At 42.0% G+C, this 26,918-nt stretch overlaps 1 protein-coding gene across 2 annotated transcripts; it reads right to left on the reverse strand.

Moving 5' to 3' along the window:
* Nucleotides 1–212: 212 nt before the first annotated feature.
* On the reverse strand, nucleotides 213–25,132 carry arf1 (ADP-ribosylation factor 1). 2 transcript variants are annotated; one of them, XM_080194521.1, is made up of 6 exons: nucleotides 25,044–25,132; nucleotides 14,267–14,423; nucleotides 8,100–8,284; nucleotides 5,282–5,392; nucleotides 2,362–2,486; nucleotides 213–1,909 (listed from the first exon to the last, which is right to left on the reverse strand). In XM_080194521.1, the coding sequence occupies exons 3-6, from the start codon at nucleotides 8,245–8,247 to the stop codon at nucleotides 1,748–1,750; spliced, it is 546 nt and encodes a 181-aa protein (XP_080050647.1). In that variant the 5' UTR covers nucleotides 8,248–8,284; nucleotides 14,267–14,423; nucleotides 25,044–25,132; the 3' UTR covers nucleotides 213–1,747. The 2 variants fall into 2 exon arrangements, with proteins under 2 accessions (XP_080050647.1, XP_080050645.1); XM_080194519.1 differs by having other exon boundaries at nucleotides 24,947–25,062.
* Nucleotides 25,133–26,918: the final 1,786 nt, after the last annotated feature.

Consider the following 26,918-nt stretch of genomic DNA (forward strand, 5'->3'; position numbering starts at 1 on the left):
CTTTCCCTGCTCCTTGATTATTGGATGAGGTAATCCTAATCCCAGTATTTATTAGAATGCTAATTTATCACCTTATACCAGACAGCTGAGCCCACTTGAGCTTTCACTTAGTGCAAGAAATTAAGATTAATATCATATCTTTACTAATTGAGCAGTAGCATTTAATTGAAATTTGACTATTTAAAAAAGCCAGTCAAGGGCAGGAACCAAAATTCAGGAATCTTAAGAGATTTTTATTCTAACAGCTTTAATTACAGTGCTTGTCAAAATGAAAATTGAAACAAGTATACAAAACATTTGATTTGTAGTGTGTGTAATGAAAGGAATAACTTCACCACTAACTCATCCTGATCAGACCCAGGTATTTACTGTCCATATATTTCTCAGCCTTTAAGGTAAAGAAAAAAAAACAGCTTTTCTGCTGGCAAACCAGGTCCTTGCAGTATTCATGTAGCAGGTGGATGGGGTCTTGCTTTGGGTTCCAAACATTCAGATGGCATGGGGAACAAGGAAGAAATAGGAATTGATGGAAATATGTTTGCACAACACCAAAAATGGAATGACTCAGATGCAGCATCAACACACTGGAAAACAAAAAAGGTCAAGGGGTGGTGTTTTAGGTGCATTCACTGGACATTGCTACCTACTATACACTAGCCAAAAGGACAAGCTAATTAATGAAAGCCAAAAAGATCATTTTTCATCTGACCCAACAGTGCCTGCATGCTGCGGTCAGCTTACTGTCAGTATGGGGCAAGCCATAAGCAAGAGGAAGAGTCAGCACAAGACTCCAAATTCAAACAGCTGATATAAATTAGGCATTCTTGGCTACTCATCTTTGTGCTTCACTTAACAGTTCAAGACTTATTCTCTTCCTTTTCTCTCGCTCTTCCCCAACACAATGATATTGTGAAAGTGGCTTCTTGTTCACAATTAACTCCACTGTAAAATATAACTAAATCATTATCAGCTCAGAAGAAGCCTTAAGAGTTGGATTTCAATTATTCAGAAGGCAGAAAAAAATGTGGGTTAGAATATATTTTATTCTGTTGAATTTCAAATGCAGCCTGTATAGGTCTAGGAAAGGGATACTTGAGCAACCTATGAGACTGACTCAGAATAGTGCAAGAGAATCTGAACCTAGAAATCACTTCAAAGTGTATGTTAAAATTTTAAAATAAAATCACAAGCAGTCCTTCACTCCTGAAATCACAGATTTAGGAAAAAGTTGAAAAAAATCATAAGTCACATGCAAGCTTCCCTCCCTCCAACAAAAAGCCATACCCCACACCATGGAACAGCCTTGTTTCAGAGCTAGCAAGCCAAATCTGATAACATACTTTGCAGTGCTTTGTACTGTTGGGAGCATACATAAGCATCTCCCATTTCTAAGATGTCTGTATATCCCTTTCCTACACTTAATACTTACAAGTCAGTTTAAACCTTCAAAAGAAGGGAAAATAAAGAACCATGGGGGGGGGGCGGGTATATATTGCATAGGAGTAGCAAGAAACTGCCTCATTACAAAAAGAGGGACGATATATACACATTTAAATAAGAAACCACATATTTCCTTTCAAGTCTGTACTTCTCACCCATACAGCGTGATATTAGAGTTCTAGTGATTGGATGTAATGAAGCAGGTTCCTGGCACCCAATACCACAAAGTAGCAGTTTGCCACACTACATAATAAAGCAGGGAAGGAGGGACGGGCAGGAGGGGAGGGAGGAAGGGAAAAAGGTGGAGCTATTTGTTGCTTTTGAGTTGGTTGGACAGCCAGTCCAGTCCTTCATACAGGCCATCACCGCTGGTCGCACAGGTTGCCTGGATGAACCAGGTCCTCTGACGGAGTTGATGCAGACCCAGTTTATCTGTGATTTCTGCAGCATTCATTGCATTAGGCAGATCCTGGAGGGGAAAAAATGCAGAATTGAATGCACCAATATATTCAAATCCAGGCCTACCGCTTGCTGATGAAAAGATCATCTTTGGGAAAAGCAGAGTTTGACAGATGGCACTTAGCAGTTAAAAGCAGTCATATAAAAGTATGCAAGTGGTTTAAATTGAAAGAGAAGTGCCCATGTAAGCAGCAACTAGATCAAAACTGATACTATGATGACACAGGAGTACAAAACACTGTTCAAAACACCCAAATTGCAGCTACCCAAGCATTCCCATGTAGCTGGCATGTTTCAGCCAGGATGACAAATCAGAAAGAAGTGATACATCTACAAGGTGGCTTAGGACACTATCACAAGATTGTGTAGCAATGCAACAGTGGCTGACAGGTGTCACACGAGGATACTGTTGAAAAGGCCAAGACCGCAATGTTGACTATTCTATCATGGTTTAACACTTACCTGTTTGTTTGCAAAAAGTAACAACACAGCATCTCGGAGCTCATCTTCAGCTAACATTCTCATCAACTCTTCTTTAGCTTCATTCACTCTCTCCCTGTCATTACTGTCCACCACAAAAATCAAACCTGGAACACAAGTAATTATTAATAAAGGTAAGGCAGTTTCTCATTGCCATCGCTGATGGAAGTAGAGATCAGAAGTTGTAAGGCTCAGCAGTTGCTGCAGTGCATCTTGAATAAAGTACATGCTGCTGCCACTGTAGTGGAAGGGGTGCTAATTAAGCACACTGCTTTGCCTTGGATGGGATCAATCTCAAGTATTGTTGAATTGCACCAATTCAAGCATTATGGACAATATTACAACACTAACTTGGTCAGGCTTTGGCAATGCCATTAAATGTCAGTGGGGAAATGGTTAGATTCTTGGAGATGCTCATTGCCTGGTACTGAGGTATGAATGTTACGTGCCACTTAACAGCCCACTGTCCAGCATTTTGCTGATACTCCTTCTGCACTGAAGCATTTGTGCATGAATACTGCCGTCATCTAAATTTCCCACTTCTGATCGAAGGAAGATCTGTGCTGAAGCAGCTAAAGATGGTTGGGCTCATGATATTAGCCTGAAGGAAATCCTGCAGCAACATCCTAAACTTGATTGGCTTTCAACAATTACAGCCATTTTCCTGTGCTAGGTATGACTCCAACCAGATTCCCTTTTATCTCCATTTTGTCAAAGTTCCTCGATGCCACACTATCAAATGCTGCCCAATGTAAATGAGCAGTCACTCACCTCTGAAAGTCAGGTCTTTAATGGACCACTGTTGTAAGGCAATCAGGAGCCAGGTAGGACCCAAACTTATCAGTGAGCAAGTTATTACTGTACAGCTGCTGCTTGATCACACTGTTAATGACACTTACACCTTCCATCAGTTACCTGACAAGTACAGGCAGGTGGGATAGCAATTGGCCAGATTGGATTATGCCCTGCTTTTCAGGGACAGTATATGCCTGGTCAATTTTCTAAATTGCCAAATGAATGCAGTGTTGTAGCTGTGCAGGAACATCTTAGCTAGGGATGCAGTTAGTTCTGGAGTACAAGCCTTCAGTACTACTAGTGTGAAAAATCAAGGCTATGGGCCTTGACAAAGTGAATCAAATTGGTTGAAGACTAGATTCTGTGATGCTGGGGAGCTCAGGAAACTAAAAATAGATCAATTAGTACTCTGCATTGATGTGCTGGACTTCCTGACATTTAGGATGGGGATATCTCTCCCACCATTCACAACTGAATATGGCAGCACTATGAGCTTCAGTCTCATCTGCTAGTTGTAGGATTGCTTAGCTCTATTGTATGCTGCTCCCACTGCTGGCATGCACTTTTTCCTGTGTTGCATGACTATCAGGACTTGCTTTGTCTGTTGGATAGTTCCTAATTTTGGAACAAGCCTCAATGTTAGGAAGGACTTTAAGGCAGTGCTGGATATGTTGCAAAAGTTGAAACTGGGCAGTCTCTGGTTGTTCTTTTTCAAATGTTCTGTAATAGAAAATAGAACTGCTGTGGATCTGGAGTCTCAGGTCAACTTCAACTTTACTACTTACCCAAGTGACCACATGGCATCTGAACACAGACACTATTGGTGGCAGAAGCCCTACTGAATATTACTGAAACCTTAACTGGAAAAAAGGGACAAAATCCTTGCATGGCACTGAAACCAGTGACATCTTCATGGGTCAACCTTACTGAATCTCCAAATTGTGGAGGGGTTACAATAAGGTAAGGTCTGCCACTGGCTGAATATCTCTGGTGAAAGGTTTTAATGATTGGGGTTAAAGCACAGGTGATGGAACAGTAGAGGAGGTCACTCTCTGCACCCATTCTATATAACAGATCTGAGTATTGGGTCAATGAATTAAAGAGACAACTCCATCTCAGAGCAACTAAAGCCATTGAGTAGAAAGATCCAAAATGATAGAAGAACAGAACAAGCTCTGAACCTTCTGAGGGCTATTACTGCTTGTGACTTAGAGGTGTCAATTGTTCAGTTTCATGTTATATCCAAAGCTGAGAAAAAAGATTTTAACGTTGTGCAAATCGTACACCCAGAGCTTTCAGCAGCACTGCAACCTGCTAGTTGCCAGTCTTTAATGGAATTATTTTTGTAACTTTTATTTCATGGGATGGAAACAGGCCAATATTTACATTTGTTAACTGTTCGAGAAGGTGGGGTGAACACTTATCTGAATTATTGCTACTATCTGAAGTACGTCCACTGTGCTGTTAAAAGAATTCCAAGATTTTGATCCAGTGAAGGAAAAGTGATTTTTTTTTGTCAGGATGCTCTGTGCCTTGGGAAGGGAACTTGCATAGCTTGCCATTCCCATATATCCTTTTTTCTTTCTAGGTAAAGGTCATAGGTTTGCAAGGTGCTTTCAAACAAGCTTTAGGAAGATGCTGACTTAATTTTTTGTTCTTGATAATGGATTATCTTCCTGCCTGCAGGAAAGTGTAGGGGCTTAGTTCCTCTGTGGCTGACATCAAGAGCTACGATGCGGAGATGCCAATGTCGGACTGGGGTGGGTACACCAAGTCTTACAACACAAGGTTAAAGTCCACACAGGTTTATTTGGAATCACAAGCTTTCAGAGCACTGCTCCATCAAATGAGTGGCTTTGGTCCACTCACTTAAAGGAACAGTGCTCTGAAAGCTCATGATTCCAAATAAAGCCGGACTTTAACCTGGTGTTGAGAGACGTCTTATCAAGAGCCATGTAACTGAGCACAAAGCCCACAAACAACTTTGCTTGCCACAAACTTTTCTCCAAAGTTAAGAGCTAGCCAATCAGGAGTGAAAAATATAACAATGCATCCTAAATATTGAACTGCAACATCACAAAAATCAAAGCAACAGCAAAACACTCACCTTGTGTATTCTGAAAGTAGTGGCGCCAAAGTGGACGGATCTTGTCCTGTCCGCCCACATCCCACACTGTGAAACTAATGTTCCTGTATTCCACAGTTTCTACATTGAAGCCTAGGAAAAACAAAACATTATACCAAATGTAGAATTGACAGCCTTTCTTCTAATCATTACCTCCCAGATCACCACCTGCTGCACAACATTCTTGTGGGGGTAACTCCCCCTACCGTATTCCACATTAGTTTTTTGTTCAAGATGGTGCATGGAGCCCACTAGCAAGGAGCAGCTCCTTAAAAGAACAACTTGTAAAAGCTGGATCATATTTCCCTCTCTCCACAATGTCACCCATATGTACTTTAAACACTTTTGAAACCACTAAAAATTGCATCCTATACATAGACCATTTGGTGCTTTAAGCTTACACCACAATTCATTATCATCCAATTTAAGTGTGATCTCAGCATTCTTGCTCTCCCCCCCCCCCCCACCCCCAACCAATACCCTCCAATTCCATCTGCCCCAGGAACAATATACTTTAAAACATACAATTATTTGGCCGCAGCTGCTTATAGTGGTAACAAACATTTCACCACAAGAAAATTCTCATTTTAGTCACAAAAGATTTACCCCATATCCTAAACTATGACCCCTGGTTCAGGACACCAAGAACATACTTCCTGCATCTACTCTGCCTAATTTCATTAGTTTTTTTTTTAAAACAGGCTATGAGATTCCACCCCTTCATCCTTCTGAACTCCAGTGAATATAGTCCTCACCAACTCAATCTCTCATGAGAGTCATGTGATCCCCAGGAATTGGTCAGGTAAACTTTCACTGCACTGCACTGCTCTTACTCTTCTCAGATAAGGAAACAAACTACACAATAATCCAGGTGTGGCCTCATCAAGGACCTGTGTAACTGCAGCAAGCTATTCCTGACTGCACTCCTACAGTAGAAACGTCCTTCCTCAGCTAAGGAGGCCAAAACTGCACACAATATTCCAGGTGCAGCCTCAACAAGGTCCTGCATAATTATAGCAAAACACTGCTACTCTTGTACTCAAATTCTCTGACTATGAAGGCCAACATATCATTTGCCTTCTTTACCTGCATGCTAACCTTCAGCAACTGATGTACAAGGACAACAAGGTCTCATAACACATTCCCCTTTCTCAATTTATAGCCAGGTAATCTGACTTCCTGGTTTGAGCTACCAAAGTGGATAACCTCATTTATCCACATTTTACTGCATCCGTCATGCATTTGCTTACTCAACTTATCCAAGTCATACTGAAGCATCTCTGCATTCTCAACTCACTGTCTGTTGTCTCATCCACAAATCTGGAGATAACATTTGGTTCCCTCATTTAAATCATGAATATATTTATGAATAGCTGGAGTCCCTGCACTGATCCCTGCAGTACTTATTAGTTACTCACTGAATGCCATTTAGTAAGTGATGCTTTAATTCCTACTGTTTCCTGTCTGCCAATGAGCTGTCTATATATCTCAATACACTACCCCAAATCCTATGCACTAATCTCTTTAGAGGGGCTGTGTCATAAGCCTAAAATCCAAAACACCTCATCAACTCTACTAGTTACATCCTCAAATTTCAGTAATTTGTCAAACATGATTTCCCTTTTGTAAATCCATGCTGTCTCCATCTGATTCTACCACTGTTTAAGTGCTTTATAAGTTTTTTGATAATGAACTTGTTCTTTGAACTCCAGATGTTTCCCCATTACCGATGTCAGGTTGACTGTCTATATTTCTGTTTTCTTTCTACTTTCCCTTTTTAAAAATATCAGGGTTACATTAGCAACCCTCCCATCTGTAAGAACTGTTCCACAAAATATAGAAGAATCTTGGAAGGTAACCACCAATGCATCCACTATTTCCAGAATTAAATTACTCTGGGATGTAGATTAACAAACCCTGGAATTAATCAGCCTTCAATCCCATCGATTTCCAATACCTCTTCTCTATTTCTTTGAGCTCATCCCACTCACTAAACAGTGTTCCAACACTTTTGGTATGGCATTTGTGTCCTCTTTTTGTTGGCAGAACCAATGTATTTAGTTGGTCAGCAATTTCTTTGCTCCCCATTATAATTTGACTGTAAGGGACCTCCACGTGTCTTCACCAAATCTTTTCTTCACAATCTTCTCTTATCTGCCCTCCACAGTAATCAATTCTTCAATCCAACTGTGCTAAATTCTAAACTGCTTCAAAATCCTCAGGTCTATTGTTTTTTTCTGACCAATTTGTATGCCTTTTCCTTGATCTATTATCTCTTATTTCCCCTTGTAAGTCACAGTGTGACCACATTTCCTGTTTTTTTTTGCTTCAGACAGGAATGAACAATTCTTGCAGTTCACCTACGTGCTCTTTTGAATATCTGATATTGCCTATCCACTGTCATCCTTTTAAGTAATGTTTCCTAATCCATCATTGCCAGCTCATGCCTCAGCTTCCTTTAGGATTCAGGACCCTTGGCTCAAACACCGACTCCACTCTCCATCTTGAAGAATTCTATCAGATAATGGCCATTCATCTCCCAGGGGGTCACAGAAGGTCAAGGTTGCCACAGGCAATATGACCAAAAATTTAAGTGCTGTTAAAAGCAATCACTTCAGAGCAATGCATTATATCTGAACTGCTTTGATAAGATGCAATATAAACAGTCTTTTCCGACCTAACTTGCAATGGTCACAGGTTGGACAAATTTTTCTACTACAATCTAATTTGCATGAAAATCTCAATAAAAGCACCTTTTAGTTCACATCAACAATTTAATATTCAAACTAAACTCACTTACCTATAGTGGGAATAGTGGTTACAATTTCACCCAATTTCAGTTTGTACAAAATCGTGGTCTTGCCAGCTGCATCTAGACCCACCATGAGAATACGCATTTCCTTTTTTCCAAGGAAGCTTTTGAGGAATGAGGTAAGTGAACCCCCCATGGCTTAAGCTTCTGGTTAGACGAGGTTTAATATTAAACTGAAAAAGATTTAAAAGTGTCAGGCAAATACAGACAGGGAATGTGCATTGAGACAATAATGAAACACTCCTGCAAGTTATCTACACTGACTGATGCAGATTTAAATTGCCCAGAGGACTGCAGTCTGAATATAAGCATTTGTAAGTTTTACTTCTTTAACACTTTGATCTGAGAAATAGGTTATTATTATTCTTCACCTACACAAGAACAGTAGATTATTAGCCATCAGATGATTAGTAAGAGATAGGCAGTGCAAGAGTATTCAAGGTGTGTGTTCTTCAGTACTGGAGACCCTTTGGGACAACATCTTGAAAGTGTGAAGTCGAGATGATAGGACCAATGGACAAGGAAAAAGGGGTAGGTTGGAGCACAGAGTGCAGGGGAAGAAAAGTGCAAAGAAAATTCTAAGGTCCAGGGGATTAGACAGGTGTTTCTGCATCATTTAAGTCCTGCAAGGTATGTTGCCCCTCTGATACCATCAGTGTGCAGAATATTCCGCATGGGAAAAGAAACAGGCCAGAAGTTGTGATATGTGATACAAGAGTATCTGGGAGGCAGGTATCAACACCATAACAAAGCTAGGGAGGCTCAGAAAAGTAACAATCTCTAGATGATTACCAGTAACGCACACTGCAAGGATAGAAGAGGATCAAACCTCGACCTGGAGCACTGAGATTAGTTCTAGAGCAGGAGACAACCTGTTCAAGGGATCGTTCATACCACAATAGGACTGGAACCAATACCTTCACAGGGACGGTTTAATTAGTGGGTGAGTGAGCACCCACAAATAGAAGTAGGAGAGAAAAATAGGGTGCAGATTGCTTGGATAGTACTAGAGAAGTAGTACCAAATTAGATTGGAATGGAAGCAGGTTTAGAATATATCAATATAAACAGTATGGGAAATAAGGCTACAAGGGCAAATAGTCATATAGAAATATGTTGCAGTGGTGGTAGCAGAAACATGGTTAAGAGCATTGGGTACTTAATACTAAAAGGTGTTTTGAAAAGATAGGGAAGGGAAAAGGTAGGGTGACAACACTGATTAGGAAAGACACTGGATATCTGTGAGGGAATAAGGAGGAAATCCAACTGGTTAGTTATGAAACAGATAGACTGGTGGTATTCTGGAGATTTCCAATTAGTGACAGAGAAAAAGGGGACAAAATCTGCAGGGAAACCACAGATGTGCAAGATCTCTGGCAGCAACACTGGAAAAACAATCAGTTAGGACTTGGGTAAAATCATTTCCAGTTTGAGGTTGGTTGGGGGGAGGAGGGAAGGAAGAGAGACACTGGGATGCAATCCTCTGGGGTAGATAATTCCAAGGATTCACAACCCTCTGAAGAAATTTCTCCTGTCATAAAATGATTTGGCCCTTATGAACTGGGCTTTAAAGATTCTTCAGCCAAAGGAAATAACAGCCAAATATGTTAAGCCCTTCATAATATGAAGGGTGACAAAGGGTACAAGGACATTCCAGGTTTAACTGGTCTGTAGTTAAATCAGTGGTGGGTAATTTAGAAACAAATCAGGGAAAATATTAAAAGGGACTTGAGGGTTGAGTTAATTAGCAGTAAGGAGAGCACATATGAATTTTTAAAGTTTGATTAATCTAATCAAATTATTTGATGAAGTAACAGGTTACAGAATGTAATTCATGTTGTCTTTATGAATTTTAGAAAGGAGTTTGAGAAAGTACCACGTAAAAGATTGATTCACAAGATAAATAGTCAGTGCCAGCTTGGCTAGAAAGTGGCTTTGGATAGTTTTAGATTCAGTAAGACAAACAAAATGACAGAAAATGCTGGGAAAACTCAGGTCTGGCAGCATCTTAGAAAACATAACTCAATATTAACTTTCTCTGCACAGATGCTGCTAGGCCTGCTGAGTTGTTCAGCAATTTGTTTTTATTTCAGATTTGCAGTATCTGTAGTATTTAGCTTTCAAGATGTGATGCTTGTCCAAGCTGGAAATGGTAACAAGTGGTGTTTTAAGAAAAAGAGGGAAATTTCAAATTCTGATGATTCCAGGAGATTATCAGGATGTGAGATATCAACTGACTGCAACAAGGCGTGAGCTGGTAGAATAGGCAGACAAAAAGACAGATGAAATTTAATAGAGAATTGCAAGGTGGTGCATTTTGGCAGAAGCAATATAGATTTAACAGCAGAGTCCTGAAAAGGTATGCAGGGACAGGGACCTGGGGAGGTTCATGTGCATTCATCTCTGAAGGCAGCAGGACATGGAAACGTAGAAAATGAGTAAACTATTTGAGTCTGCGCTGCCATTCAAATGCAATCACAGCTAATCCTCTATCTCAACACCACATACTCTTGCTCCCCCCTATACAACTTTAGAATTTAGAAATCTATTTACTTCTTGAATATATTCAGTGATGTGGCCTCCACAGCCTGTGCTAGAGAATTCTACAGGTTCACTACTGAGTGAAGAGGTTTCTCCTAATTGGTGAAAAATGGCCTGTGTACCCTGAAACTGTGACCCCTTAGCCTAGATCCCCCACAGAGGAAGTAACAAACCTGCATCCAGTCAATCCAATCCTGTCAGAATTTTACAACTTTCAATTAGATCCTGCAATTCTTCCAAACTGCAGCAAACACAGACTTGGTCAATCTAATCTCTCCCTGTTTGGCAACAATCCTGCCATCTCAAACGTATTAAGAGTCATTAGCAATATACATAAAGCTTTGTGCTCAAAAGCAGGGAAATTTACACTCAACTGTTATAAAAGATTGGGAGAGAGGAGTGTGCAGCAAGACCTGGGTGTCCTTGTGCACCAGACACTGAAGGTAAGCATGCTGGTGCAGCAGGTGGTAAAGGTGGCAAATGGCACATTGGCCTTCGTTGCAAGAGGTTTCAACTACAGGGGCAGCATGTGCTGTACAATCATACAAGGCCTTGGTGAGGCCACACCTAGAGTACGTGCACAGTTTTGATCTTTTGAGGAAGGATGTTCTTGCTGGAGAGAGTGCAAGAAAGGTTTACCAGGTTAATTCCAGGGATGGCAAGACTGATGAGGGGAGATCTATTACATTAGGATGGTTTCAACTGGCATTCAGGCAAATGAGTGGGGAGTCTCATGGAGACTTAAAATTCTAACAGGGCTAGAAAGAGTAGATGCAAGGAGGATATTTCCAATGGGGTGGGGGCAAGGGAGGAAGAAAGGGAATAAGAGAGGAAGTGTCCAGAACCAGGGATTATGGATTCAGGTTACACCGTTTAAGAACATAAGAAATAGGAGCAGGAGTAGGCCATCTGGCCCTTCGAGCCTGCCCCGCCATTCAATAAGATCATGGCTGATCTGTCGTGGCTCAGTTCCACATTCCCGCCCTCTCCCCATAACCCTTAATCCCCTCTCTTATCAAAAACCCATCAACCCGCTTCTTGAAAAGGCAGCCTCCACCACTTCAACGGGTAGAGAATTCCAGAGATTCACCACCCTTTGAGTGAAGAAGTTCTTCCCCAACTCCATTCTAAAACACCCCCCCTTTATCTTGAGGCTGTGCCCCCTAGTCCTACTGTCTTTTTTCAGTGGGAAGAGTCTCTCCACCTCTATCCTATCCATCCCATTCATCATCTTATACATCTCAATGAGATCTCCCCTCATTCTTCTAAACTCTAACGAGTACAAGCCTAGTTTATTCAGCCTCTCCTCATAGTTCAACCCCCTCAACTCTGGTATCAGCCTAGTAAACCTCCTCTGCACTCCCTCCAAGGCCAAAATATCTTTGCGCAGGTGCGGCGCCCAAAACTGCACACAGTACTCCAGCTGCGGCCTCACCAATGCCCTATACAGCTGCAGCAAGACCTCCCTACTTTTATATTCAATCCCCCTCGCTATGAAGGCCAGCATCCCATTCGCCTTCCTGACCACCTGCTGCACCTGCAAGCTGGGTTTTTGCGACTCATGCACAAGCACCCCGAGGTCCCTCTGCACCGTCGCCTGCTGCAGTTTTTCGCCCCGTAAGTAATAGTCCTTCCTACCATTCTTCCTACCAAAGTGGACCACCTCACACTTGCCAACATTAAATTCCATTTGCCATTTCCTGGCCCATTCGCCCAGCCTATCTAGATCCTTCTGCAGACTCTCCACACCCTCCGCACAATTTGCCGTTCCCCCAATCTTGGTGTCATCCGCAAATTTCGACACCCTACACTCGGTTCCCTCCTCCAGATCATCTATATAATGGTAAAAAGCTGAGGCCTCAGCACCGACCCCTGGGGCACTCTAGTCACCATCCGCCAATCCGAATAGCACCCGTTGACCCCCACTCTCTGCCTCCTATTTGACAACCAGTCCTCTATCCACGCTAACACCCTACCCCCAACTCCAAGTCCCCTGACCTTCTGCAATAACCTCTTATGAGGTACTTTGTCAAACGGGGAGGAGACATTTCTTCACCCAAAGAGTGGTGAGCCTGTGGAATTCATTACCTGATGCCAAAACATTAAATATATTCATCAAGTGGCTGAATACAGCACTTGCAAATAGGATCAAAGGTTTGGGGGAGGCAGCACAATTAGGCTATCAAGTTAGATGATCAGCCATGATCATAACGAATGGTAGAGCAAGCTCAAAAGGGCCAAATGGCTGCTTCCTGCTCCTTTCTTCTAGGTTTCTATCCAGTTAGATCACAACTAGAGTATTGCATTCATTTCAGGTCACCAGATTTTAGGAGAACAGACAGGCTTTGAGAGGATGCAGAAGAGATTGTCAGAATGCTTCCATAGATGGGGGATTGTAGCTACATGGTTAGGTTAGAGAAATTGGCATTGCTCTTGGTGGAGCAAAGGAGGCAAGGTGAAATCTGATAGGTGTGCAAGACGACAGGTTTAGGAAGGATAGATTAAAAAAATCTATTCCCATTAGTTGATGGTATCAGGATTGAGACACAAATTTAAGATCGAGATAGGTGGTGACGGGCAGATTTTTTTTTAAAATATTGCCCAAGTGGCAATGACCTGAACACACTGCCTAAAAGCATGGTAGTAGGAGAGTTGATCAAGGATTTCCAAAGGAAATTAAGTACATACTTGGGAGGTAAATAAGCTTGCAGGACTACAGCAATATACCTAAGAAAATGGGACTCAGTGGAGTGCTCTAGAGAGAAGTGGCATAGAAATGGACTGAATAGCCTCCTGTGTGATATAATGACTACAACTTGCAAAAAAAAAAGACAGCTTTAATACTACCCAAAGAAATTGCGTTTGGGGATAATTAAGAAAACCTATGTTTTGCAGATCACAGATCTCAATTATAATTTCCAGAAAATGAATGCAGCAAAACAATGGAAAAAATCTGGTTTGAGAACAGCACATGCACCAGAGCAATGCCCACAAATGAGTGGAGACAGCACTAAACCATAAACTAATGGTTAAAATATCTAGGAATTATTTTGGAAAGACAGGTTTAGATTGTTACAGTTAGGGCTTAAGGTATTTCAGTACTGCATCTTTAAATTTAGTGTAAACGAAGGCAGTCGGGCTCCAAGGTCTGCTAGACAGTAATCCTCAGTAGTCTACTTGTTAAGGATCAAAAGGAGGCTTGGATTGATTTAGAGAAGGTGCAAAGTGTAGAAGTTTGAAGGCAATGATAGCTATTTTGTAACTCATGAGTAGGCAGAATCTCCCAAAGTTCCAGAAAGGTGTCAAAGGTACCAGGTTCTAAATGGTTGCACTGTAAACTTTCATTTACTTTTAAAATGAATGAAAGGTAAAAATGATTGGCTTTGATCCTAAGGAAGCCATTGAGATCAAATTAGAAGCTTTCCAACAGATTAATATGACAGACATTCTGTATGGTCAGTGGAGAAAGACTGCATGACTTTTGTGAACTAGCACAGCCACTGCAAAGCACGTGGTTCCCTATTCAAAGAAATGTATGCTGCAACCAAAAGAAAACAGAACAGACTTCACTGTAGGCTGTGGATTAAGAAGCTTTTTGAAAATTGAGAAAAGCACCTGGAGACGGTCACTCGGTCACCTATTCAGTGAAACAGGAACCCTCTGGAAGCAACTGTGGATTTTTGCCGCAAGAACTGTAATTCCAAGGGGACTGCAATGTGTGGAAAGTATAAACGGGGAACGTTCTTCTCTTGCAGTTTAAAGCATAAGTTGCCTACAAAAGGAAGACAGTGTTTAATATTTAAACAGTGCTTTCATTATTTGAAATAATAAAAAAGTTTTAAAACATTAAATCTTGTGATGTCATTCTTCAGCTATTAACTGGAAGTTTGAATCTCAAGCTTGGTAGTGGAAATAAGATCAGCGTCAAGGAATACTGTTACAGAAGCGTGAAAGGATATCTCAGCAGCAGTGCTGAGATGTATGGGAGCTGTTAGTTTCTCCTTGAATTTCAAAGGCCTGGGAAAGGCAACCTACTAACCCTAGTCCCTATTACACAATTCCCAAATTGACCAAAAACACACAATACCAACCTGTCAAGCTGGTAAAATTCAAGTAGCAAACACAGTAGAGCAAGAAAATACAACTAGATAATGTCAAAAGCACCATATTAGAAAAAGAAAGCAAACCAGCACATAGAAAACAAAAGATGCCAGCACATGGGACATGGAGCTGAGGTGTTTGGCTGCAAAATTATGATTGAAAGGAGATGACCCTCAGATTGGCAGGTCATCTCTTTAAATTCTGACATTCTGCCTGTTTCCTTTGTTTTAAAACTCCCCATTGTTAATGTGTATATTTCAGTAGAATCTACAAGTTAAAGCTATGAAATTATTTGTGCTGTTTTAAAAAAAATGCGATTCTGCTCACATTTCTTTGGTTCTTCTGCCTACATTGCTCTGCTAGATTAACCTTGGCTGCCATGACTCTGCTTTGGTGCTGATTTCAAGTTTAAGATCATCTCTTCCAGCCTACCTGCTAGAAACCAGAACCTTACTGCACTGGACAGAGACCCATTTGAATCTTTGGTCAAATTATATTACTCCATTATCTCAAGTGCTTTGCTGTGACCTTTAACACCACCCCACAACTTTCTACTGAAACTACATTCTATAGTGGATTGGACATCCTCCAAGACTCTTAAGCTTTGTATTCAAGTCCAAGAAACCCACCTACTGCTCCTTGGTTTACACCTGCCCTTTTGTACACCCTCTTGTCCCACCATTGGTAGTAATGTTTTCAGTCAGACTTCATGCCTACAAATTTCCTCCATAAATAGCCAATTGCTGTGACTCAAAACGCCAAGCTTTTGCCCACCCTTCAAAATATTTCCTTTTGTTTGTGTCCATTTTGTCAATAGACCTCAAACATTTTGGGACAGTGTACGTTTTACAACTGCAGGATATTATTGTCGTAAGGCAATTTAATTTGCTCCCATTATTAGTCATTAACAATGCCCCTGGAGTTACAAACTCTTTTCACAATCTAAGAGGTGAATTTGGTAGCTCATTTGTGCTTACAGCTCATCAACATCACTTGTTTCACTGGCATGTGGGGTAGTATTTACCCAGTCATTAGTGAAAAATCATCCAGCCTTATGAATCTTCAAAGCATTCAGTGATGCCATACAATATTATTAGGTAAGCATTAAGTGGTACAAGGACTGGTTTAAACTCCACTAAGCACCTTGAGGTTAGGTTCCAACATGGCCAGAGGCAGTGCTAATGCTCAACAGACCAAATTGTTTGGTGCTAGTTTACAAAAATGCAACCTTTAAAGGAGAAAGAAGCAACCAGTTTCAAAATCTTGATGGGAGAAATTGATTAAGCTGAATCAAGTTATTCAGTGACCAGGGACTCAATTTTGAAAAGTGATATCTTGTTTTAAATACAAATTGAAGGATGACTGCTTTATATGCATTATATATGTTGTCCCATTGTTTAAGAAGGGGAACAGAGACTTTGCCGGGAATTATAGACCGGTGAGTCTTACTTCTGTTGTGGGCAAGGTTTTAGAAAAAATTATTAGGGATAGGATTTATAGTTATTTGGAGAGTAATGAATTGATTAGAAATAGTCAACATGGTTTTGTAGCGGGTAGGTCGTGCCTTACTAACCTTATTGAGTTTTTTGAGAAGGTGACCAAAGAGGTGGATGGGGGTAAGGCAGTTGACGTGGTATACATGGATTTTAGTAAGGCGTTCGATAAGGTTCACCATGGTAGGCTTCTGCAGAAAATGCAGATGTATGGGATTGTGGGTAATCTAGGAAGTTGGATCAGGAATTGGCTATCAGATAGGAGACAGAGGGTGGTGGTGGATGGTAAATATTCATCATGGAGTACAGTTACGAGTGGTGTGCCTCAGGGATCTGTTTTGGGGCCACTGTTGTTTGTAATTTTTATTAATGATCTGGATGAGGGTATAGTTGGGTGGATTAGTAAATTTGCTGATGACACCAAAATTGGAGGTGTGGTAGATTGTGAGGAAGGGTGTCATAGTCTGCAGGGAGACTTAGATAGGTTGCAGAGCTGGGCCGAGAGGTGGCGGATGGAATTTAATGCGGAGAAGTGTGAGGTAATTCACTTTGGTAGGAGCAACAGATGTGTCGAGTATAGGGCTAACGGGAGGACTTTGAATAGTGTGGATGAACAGAGGGATCTAGGTGTGTGTGTACATAGATCCCTGAAAGTTGGGAATCAAGTAGATAAGGTTGTTAAGAAGGCGTACGGTGTCTTGGCGTTTATTGGTAGGGGGATTGAATTTAGGAGTCGCAGTGTAATGTTGCAACTGTACACTACTCTAGTGCGGCCACACTTGGAGTACTGTGTGCAGTTCTGGTCCCCGCACTACAAGAAGGATGTGGAGGCGTTGGAGAGGGTGCAGAGGAGGTTTACTAGGATGGTGCCTGGTATGGTGGGGAGGTCCTATGAGGAGAGACTGAGGGATTTAGGGTTGTTTTCGTTGGAAAGAAGGCGGCTAAGAGGGGATCTTATTGAAACATATAAGATGATTAGAGGTTTAGATAGGGTGGATAGTGATGGCCTTTTTCCTCGGATGGAGAAAGCTAGCACGAGGGGGCATGGCTTTAAATTAAGGGGGGGTAGCTACAGGACGGATGTCAGGGGTAGGTTCTTTACCCAGCGGGTGGTGAAGGATTGGAATGCCCTGCCTGCTGCAGTTGTAAATGCGTCTAGTTTGGGGGCGTTTAAGAGATCTCTGGATAGGTTTATGGACGAAAAGGGATTGGTATAGGCTAGTGGGTCATTGTTTTTGTAACTGGTCGGCGCAACATCGTGGGCCGAAGGGCCTGTTCTGCGCTGTAATGTTCTATGTTCTATATGTTCAGATCCTAAAATTAGACAAGCTGTTCTGCCTGGGTCCACAAAAGAACAGTCACCTAAACTCAAATCAGTGCTAAGAGGTGGCTTTTAACAAAAATTACTAGGTGCTCAGTTTGAGTTCCATCAGGACCACTGTTCCAGACTTTATTACAATCTAGGTGCAAGCATGACAAAACATCAGATTCATGAGGTGAGGTGGCACTGATGTCAAAGGCAGCCAAAGCGGCATGTGTTACATCATGGAGCCCAACAAAAGTGATGAGATCACTGTTTGGTGTCATACCTAGCAGATTACTGTTGATATTGAAACCCAAATCTCTCAGCCTCAGACCAGTGCAGAAATTAGTCAGGATAGTGCCCAAGGCCCAACTTCTCACCATCACAAGGTGAGAACTAGAAATGCTAGCATATGATTGCTTCAGTATTCACATCCTTCAGACACAAACAGTCCACATCCACAATGCAAGACCTGGACAACATTCAAGCTTGGACTGTTAATACAAATGAGCGCAGGGCCATTTCCAACAGAGAATCTGACAACTCTCCTTGGTATTTACTGGCAATCACCACCAAGTGCCTTATTGTACCTTGTGGGTGTGGGGTCATTATGAAATTTTATTGGACAAGCCTCCAGAGATCAGCTCCTAAATTTCTGCAGCAAGTAACATCTTGGTTTCCCAAAGGCTGTTCATCTACAAAGCAAAAGTGTGATGCGGTACCCTCCAGTTGTGTGGAGAAGTGCAAATTCCATCAACAAATTGACATAATTCAGGGCAAAGCAGCCAGCTTGATTGGCATTTCACCCACCACCTTAAAAATTCACTCCCTCCACCACTGGCATAGTGGCAGAAGTACCACATACAAGATGCACTGAAGCAACACAAAGCTTCTTCAAGACCTAAATCAGTGCCTCTACCACCCAGAAGGACAAGGGCAAGAGATGTAGAACAATACCATCACTTGCAATGTTCCCTGCAAGTCACTCACCAATCCAACTTGGAACTATAATCATTGGATCCAAAACAAAAGCAGAACTCTCCACTCACCTGATGAAGGGGCAAACTCCAAAAGCTGGTGGGTTTACTATCAAATAAGCTTGTTGGATTTTAACCTGGTGTTGAGACTTCTTACTGTGGTTACCCCAGTCCAATGCTGGCATCTCCATCAAATAAACAGACAGGATTACCTTCCCAACAACACAGCAAATACATCTAATAGCCTAAGCGAATCTCAGAAATCCCGCAGTGCAGAGGAGGCCATTCAGTCTATATCCACTCCAACTCAGTAGCTTACCTAGGCCCACTCCCCTATGCCTGTAACTCCACATTTACCATAGATAATCCATCTAACCCACACATCTTGGGCTAAGTGGCAATGTAGCATGGCCAATCCACCTAACCAATATATCTTTGGACTGTGCAAAGGAACTAGAGCAAATAGAAGAAACCCACGCTAACATGATAGAATGACCCAAGACCAGAATTGAACTGGAGTCACTAGTGCTGAGCTAGCAGGGCTAACTACTGCTATTGTACCAAGGTTCAAGATGACCAACATGCAGTGAGATTCATTTGGAGAAGTCAAAATAAACAATGCTTCAGGACAGGCCAGTTATTATGCCAGAAAATAATCTGGTGTAAAGTGAAATGTACATGCACATTTTTTTCTTGAAGTAGGCCATTTGACTGTGGGATCACAATTAGTGTCTCTACTAATTGAAGCTCTGGTTAAAAGCTGAAATTTAGTGCTTGCTCTCTTTCTCCCATCCAAATCTTAGGTGAAATTCACTTCAGAATCAACTAATAGTACTGGCACACTGAGACAACCAGGAGTCTCAAATGACATTGTATCCTTAACATTAAGCTGAAAGACAATTGGAAGTTCCCTGGGCATCAGCCAAAAGTTGCTATCTATGTTGTAATCAACACCACAGATTAAAGTACTGACTCTTGTAGAGGACTCTGTGGAATTAGAAACAGAAGACAGAAGCAGGAGGCGGCCATTTGGCCCTTCAAGCCTGCTGCGTCATTCATCATGATCATGGCTGATCGTCCAACTCAATAGCCTAATCCTACGTCCTTCCATAACCTTTGATCAAATTCGCCCCAAGTGCTATAGAAACAACTGAAAGACAAAACTCCCAAGGTGGGCAACCTCTTTTCTATGCTATAATCCTTAAGAGGTTAGGGAAGATTATCAGCGTGAGACAGCATAGTAGTCAGGAAGGAAAAATTTATATTGGAGCGAACATGGTGTAAAGAAAATATGTACCAAAAAGGAGGCTTTAACTTCAGCTGCAATAGCATCAAATGAACTTGATAAATTGAGAACTGTGATTTAAACTAATGTAGCAAGGGCAGGAAAGTTGAAGTTGAAAGTTTTGAAGAGACTAGAAAAGGGGGAGCAAGGTTCATATAGGTGACAGAAAATAGCAGCAGGCTATTCAATCCTTTGAGCCTCATTCTTTTTGATCATAGCTTATCAAATTCAATATCTCGCTCCAGCTTCCTTCCCCCATCCTGCATTACTCTTTAGCCCCAAGACCTGCATCTAATTTCTTCTTGAAATATCAAAAAGCTTAGCTAATTGAAATAGAAACAAGGGAAATAAAAACACTAGTACTAGGGCAAAAGAAATTGAAATATTCAGCTAAGACCTCAGGAAACAAATGTTCAAAAACTAGAGTCTGGACTGGGAGCTACTATAAAGTAAAACTGCAACTACAAACACTGACTGAATTACAACATGGGCACGCCCAGGTTTACAGAGAACTGTTGAATTACCTAGTGAAAAAACTTTTGGGGGTGGGGTGTGGAGGGAAGAGAGAAAAGACAGAGCATGCAGGGTAATTTAGGAATGATGAAATAATAAATTAACTGACACTAGCCACAAAGAACTGCACTTCATTGAAATATAGACTAAAAATTTGACAGTTACTGGATCATTTACTAGTTTTAAATTATAGACTGGAAATGTTAAAAGTTGCATTTAAATATGTAATTTTGTACTTTAATTTACAAGTGCAAGTTCTGATATTTCACAGGGCCATACCCAAGTCAGACTGTTGAATTCTGGCCAATTGCACACATTCCAAGTGTTTCATGCCCATAGGCATGTAGTCACATGAAGCTAGTACTGGCCAGTCAATTGATGCCACAGGCCTGCTGTATTTGTGCAGGAATCAAAGTGTTGCTTGCCTTGTGCTCTGTCAAGGAGATGTTTTTCTTTTCCTTACATCACTTTATTACCTCAAAAGACCCATTGGTTCCAACAACAGATCAAATTTCATGGGAGATTACACATTCGGGCTTATTACATTTCTTTGAATCATGGAGTGTAAAAGTAGGGTGGGGGGACAACATGGCTGGAGGAGATTGGCAAAAGATGCTGACCGAATGGACAATCATGTGGCTGGAGCATTTTAATGCAGCTAAGTGTAGGGTTGAAGATTTTGGGAGGAAAAACAAGGGATGGGAAAGTATATGTTCAAAAGACAAGGGCATGGCTGACCAGGTGTAAAAATGTAAATGCATGTTGATTGCATCACGCAAACCAGCCTCCCATCCACTGATGGTCAATGCCGTAGGAAGTGTAGACAATGCAGCCAGCATAATAAGGACAACATGCACCCTGGACATGATCTCTTCCACCTTCTTCTGTCTGGAAAAGGTGGACAAGCCTGAGGTCACAGGCCAACCAACTCAAGAACAGCTTCTTCCCTGCTGCCATCAGACCTTTGAATGGACCTACCTTGCCTTAAATTTGTCTTTCTCTACACTAGTTATGACTAACAGGACATTCTGCACTCGTTTCCTTCTCTATGAACGGAATGCTTTGTCAGTATAGCACACAAGAAACAATACTTTTCACTATACCAAAACACGTGACAATAAATCAAATTGAGTTCTATTAATAAGAATTAAGAGAACACAAGTAAAATACTTGTCACAGTTACAATTACTGCAGTTTTAAGCAGCCCATTAAAGTCATGAAGGGAATACAACATAGAATCATATCATGATGGGATCTGAAGTACTGGAACAATTTCAGGCTAATTTAATATATTTTCAAATAAGTTAAGTATACAATTTCCAGCAAGTGCTAAAGCAATAAAAACAGCACTTAAATTGGTAGAGCCAAATTTATTAAAAGAAACATACAGGGTTATGTGGAGAGTTTGGGGCAATGGAATTAGCTCAAATGTTTCAGCAAGATGCTTTCACAGATGAAATAAGGCCTGCTTCAGTGCTGCAAACTTCAGCGGTTCTACAGCATTGAGAATGACCCCGTCACAACTTTCTCACGTTTCAAGCATCACCCACAGGCAGTCATGGTGCAAATTTCCAACAATGCATGCTCTTATCTAAAGATATTTTGGCTGCAGGATTTAAACTAGTATATAAACTCCTTTACACTAACCTAGGAGAAATTGTACATGTATTGCAGTCTTTTGAACCAATGTAGATCCACACACATACCCTCTAAAACAAGCTGAGGTAGATTATCTTCTAACTCATCCATTCAACAAGCACAATCAACCCTTTTTACTTGCTCCCTTGGCAAATAGCACCTTCCCCTGTTCACAATATCTACCATTTGTTGCTGGTTTGCATGTCTAGCGTATTTCAAAGGAAACAATATTCCTGCATTATTGCCTCTCCAGCGTTAATCTTTTCAGCAAATTCAATGATTTTGTAATTATTTTGCTGCAGTAACAGTAGAGTGGGGTGGGGATTAGAGAAGTCATACTTGTCCTGCCAGATAACTAAGACATGTAGCTCCCAAAGCAAGATGGTTGAAGTGAACATCCTGCAATCCAAAATTTCTAGTACAGCATTAGTAAGAGGCTAATTTGAGAAGGGACCTGACTTGTGTATCTACGCAACTGATACTTAGCTGCAAAGCATTAATAGTTTATGATGCCCAACAATAATCAAAATGGGGAAGGGTGGGAGAGCATAATTACCATAAAAGGAAAAGAAAGCCAGACCTCAGGTGAAAAGACATGCTCATTATCACAGTTTGATGTATGGAGGATATAGATTTAGGAAGGAGTCAGCTAACATAGAACTAAGCTCGTGCACCTCTTTTGGTGCTGCAAGATTTAGAATCAATTTTCAGTTCATTTTAATGAATCAGTGAGAGACTGAACAGTTGCACACTGTATTTTTTTGTAGTCGTGAAAATAAAAGCATCTGTATTATATGTAATTGGGATAGCTGACCCACCTGGACATCCAAGATGGACAAATAGGGAATTGACAGTTTACCTCAAAGTTACCAAACAAATGATGAATGATACTATTACAGGTTTAATAAAGCAAAAAACACTGCTATTATACTGTAAATTTAATGATGCTAGAATACAAGTATTTCTTACTAACCAGTCTCCTTCAAAACTTAAATTCCTATCAGAAATTCCACGCTGCGCCTAACACTGATAAAGTGGAAACAATTTAGTTGCTGAACAAGTCTGACGTGTAAAGAGTTACATCTAACTTTGAATTGCAGCTGAATACACCTGAATACTGTTATGTATTAATGCACTTATATTCTCTTAATTGAATATAATCTTACACACTCCTGATTATATGCAACATTAAGTAGACTAAATAGATATTTGCAAGATTTTGCAATGGACTATAGCACCATACAAACATTTGGTCTCTTACTTGATAAGGCTGATTGAAACTATTCAACCTTACAATTGATATCAGTGTTACTGCTTTAATAATTCATAGGTTGGCGAGTCTGTAACTAGGTTAAAATTTAGGAGCAGCAAAAGGAAGAAATTGTCTTTCAAAATTAAGGCAATGAATATCCAACAGAAAGTGATTAAAGCAAAATCCTAAATAGGTTTGAAATGAAGTTAAACATCAAAAAATGTTAAAAAGATCTGTGGTACCATTTGAGTGTTTTCTTGTGCACAGGCCAATACTTGCATCCCACCCAACATCACTTTAAAAGATTAGCTATCATCAGACTCCATTGCTGTCTATAGGAGCTTGCTGTGAACAAACTGGCAGCTGAAATTCTCCACACCAGAGTGACAACACTTCAAAAGTATTCCATTAGCCATGTAACGCTAAAGGATACACCTGACACTGTCAAAGATTCTGCAAAACTTATGGCAAAGCCCATAGAGCAGAAGTACTCTCAAAAGAGGTATCAGAGGCAAGGGCTGCAGAAGTGATTCAACCAGTACTTATCCATATAGTCTTAAAAGCACAGAAAACTCGATTTAGCCAAAAAAAATGTTGGAAAATCTCAGCAGATCTAACAGCATCTGTGGAGAGAATAGAGCCAATGTTGAATCTGGATGGCCTTTCGTCAGAAAAGCAAATCAGAAGGGATTTAAACCATGGGTGGGGGGTGGAATTGGGCAAAGGAAATGTAAATGTCAGACTTGCTGAGGTTTTCCAGCGCTTTCTGTTTTAGATTCCAGCGTTCCCAGTATTTCGCTTTCATCTATTTAGTTTATGGTGGTTGTGCCAGTCCATTGAAGAGCTGTTCCAACAGTTCAACTGCACCAGCCATTTTGACAGCACCTAAATTTATCGGCAGCGCACTCCAGATCAGTGCTCACCGCCCACATGTTTTGTCTATCTAGTTTTTATGTTTCCGTTAATGAATCCGACATTTACAGCGGAAACTGCCCGAGCAAACTTTTGCTTTGACTACACTTAATGAGGCAGGCAGTCAACAGCACCGCCACTGACAAGCGCTGGCAACTACAGCAATGAGGTGTTTCGTTCCCCTAACAATCGGCGAATTTAGCACAGGGGAAGGATGTGAAGCAAGTCAGGGAATTAAGAGCTTTTAAAAATGTGGACAAAAAGGAGGGGGGGGGGGGGGAAGAAAAGAGGGTCTGTAAAACTCCGAAGTCAATCTAGCGTTTTCTGTGCGTCAGCCTCGATGTAATCTAAATCTAACGCGATTAAAATACATAACCACCACGAAAAAGAGGGGGGAAAAATCGCCATTCCCCTTCAAACGGTGGTTGTACCGGCGGCGGGGAAGCTTTCCCCCAAAGACTTCGACGTGAATTGAGACACTCCATCCCGGTCTCTTCAACCCAAGATGGCGGTACTCACCCGCCCTCCCCCTCCGATACCGCCGCCGCGCCGGAATGGAGCTCAGACAACTCGGCTCCGACACTCAGAGCGCCTCAAATGAACCGTTAAGGCAACAGCGATGGGGCTGATATTTGGGAGAGGGGGAAGCTTCAAGCAGGCTGACAAAACCCCCTTACACACACACCACACAGAGGCAAACTGAACAGGCCACAACCCCACCCGAAACCGTTAGCTCGGGGTTTTTCTATATTCCTTTGCCTGCCCGCCGTCGCCTCTTCCTCGGTAATCGGGTCCGCTCTTTTGCCGCCGCCGCGTTTTACCCGTCACTCGTCCTTTTACTCGGGAGATCCGCCTCTCATCCTCGGCCCCCACCAAAGCCGCCGCCGCTTGCCCGGTCAGCTCAGTGCATTTCCTCACCTCGACTCTAAGATGGAGGCCGCTACGAGCTCTACTCCGCTCTTCCCCCTCCCCCACCTCCCTCTCTCTCTTTGCGCCACGTCGCGAGGGCGGAGCCCAGGCTCCCGAGCTTCCCTCCAATGGCAGGCCGCAGGACGCCCACCATTGTTGTCAGGTGACCATCCGCAGGTCACCATGGTAACCCAAGGACGGCCAATGTCATGCCAACGGTGGCCAGCGTGAGAGGCCGATTGGTTGCAGAGCAACGACCTCCTGATTTAATTCCATACCCCTCTCCTTTTGTTTCACTGCTGTTATTTTATTTATCGTGTGTGCCCCTCTTTAAAAGGGGGAACGCTTTAGTTAAATTGACGGGAAATCCTTCCTTTGCCTCTCTGTTGGCAGTTGGAAAGCGGAAGGGGAAGATGGCTGGACTATAAATGGCTGCATATGACTAATACAATGACAGCTTCTCCTCATGTACGCTGATGACATCCAGCCACCCAAACACCACCATCTTTCTCTCTCTAGTACTCCTCCACTGTTGCTAATTGAGGATGGCACAGTGGGTTAGCACTGCTGCCTCACAGTGCCAGGGACCTGAGTTCAATTCTGGCTTCAGTCACTGTCTTTATGGAGTTTGCACGTTCTCCCTGTGTCTGTGTGGGTTTCCACCGGCTGTTCTGGTTTCCTCCCACAATCCAAAGACGTGCAGGTTAGGTTGATCGGTCATGGTAAATTGCCTCTTAGTGTCAGGGGAAGTAGCAGGGTAATTACGTGGAGTTACAGGGATAGGACGTGGGTGAGATTGTTAGTGCAGACTCAAATGTGCTGAATGGTCTCGTTCTGCACTGTAGAGAATCTATCATGAAGACACTGCTTATCCAACCTCCAGTAATTAGGTGAACAGAATTTGCCTCCGATTGATAAGATTGAAGCCATTGTCCTCCTCTGCTTCAAACTCTGTATTTTTGATGCCCAGCCCATCCCTCTCTGATAAATGGTGGTGGCTGAAGAAAACTGTTTGTAACCTTACTATCAGATTTGACTTTGAAATGAGTTTCTGACCACATTTCCCCTCCATCATTCAAACAGAATCGCAGAATCTTTATAGTACAGAAGGAGGCCACTTAGCCCATCGAATCAACACTGACTCTGAAAAAGCCTCTACCTACTTCCACTCCCTTGCCTTATCCCCGTAATCTTGCAACTTCTTTCTTTTCAGAAAATGATCCAATTCCCCTTTCAATATTTCAATTGAACCAGCCTCCCCCCACCCTATCAGGAAGTTTAGTCCAATTCTAACCACTTTATTGGTAAAATATTTTCGCAAGAGGTTATTGCAGAAGGTAAGGGAGCATGGAGTTGGGGGTAGGGTGTTAGCGTGGATAGAGGATTGGCTGTCAAATAGGAGGCAGAGAGTGGGGGTCAATGGGTGCTATTCAGATTGGCGGTTGGTGACTAGTGGAGTGCCCCAGGGGTCGGTGCTGGGGCCTCAGCTATTTACCATTTATATAGATGATCTGGAGGAGGGAACCAAGTGTATGGTGTCGAAATTTGCTGATGACACCAAGATTGGTGGAACGGCAAATTGCGCGGAGGGTGTGGAGAGTCTGCAGAAGGATCTAGATAGGCTGGGCGTATGGGCCAGGAACTGGCAAATGGAATTTAATGTTGGCAAGTGCAAGGTGGTCCACTTTGGACTATTACGTGGCGAAAAACTGCAGCAGGCGACGGTGCAGAGGGACCTCGGGGTCCTTGTGCATGAGTCGCAAAAACCCAGCCTGCAGGTGCAGCAGGTGGTCAGGAAGACGAATGGGATGCTGGCCTTCATAGCGAGGGGGATTGAATATAAAAGTAGGGAGGTCTTGCTGCAGCTGTATAGGGCACTGGTGA

Source organism: Carcharhinus amblyrhynchos, chromosome 8 (assembly GCF_965287045.1).
Source record: "Carcharhinus amblyrhynchos chromosome 8, sCarAmb.v2.hapA, whole genome shotgun sequence".
NCBI lineage: Eukaryota > Metazoa > Chordata > Chondrichthyes > Carcharhiniformes > Carcharhinidae > Carcharhinus > Carcharhinus amblyrhynchos.

What these genes read in the sequence shown, in the direction of transcription:
- arf1 (XM_080194521.1), bottom strand. Translation starts at nt 8,247, where the DNA reads ATGGGGGGTTCACTTACCTCATTCCTCAAAAGCTTCCTTGGAAAAAAG. An exon ending in AACCACTATTCCCACTATAG is followed by an intron (nt 5,393 to 8,099) that starts GTAAGTGAGTTT and finishes TGTTTTTCCTAG; the next exon opens with GCTTCAATGTAGAAACTGTG. An exon ending in TACTTTTTGCAAACAAACAG is followed by an intron (nt 1,910 to 2,361) that starts GTAAGTGTTAAA and finishes TTTCCCCTCCAG; the next exon opens with GATCTGCCTAATGCAATGAA.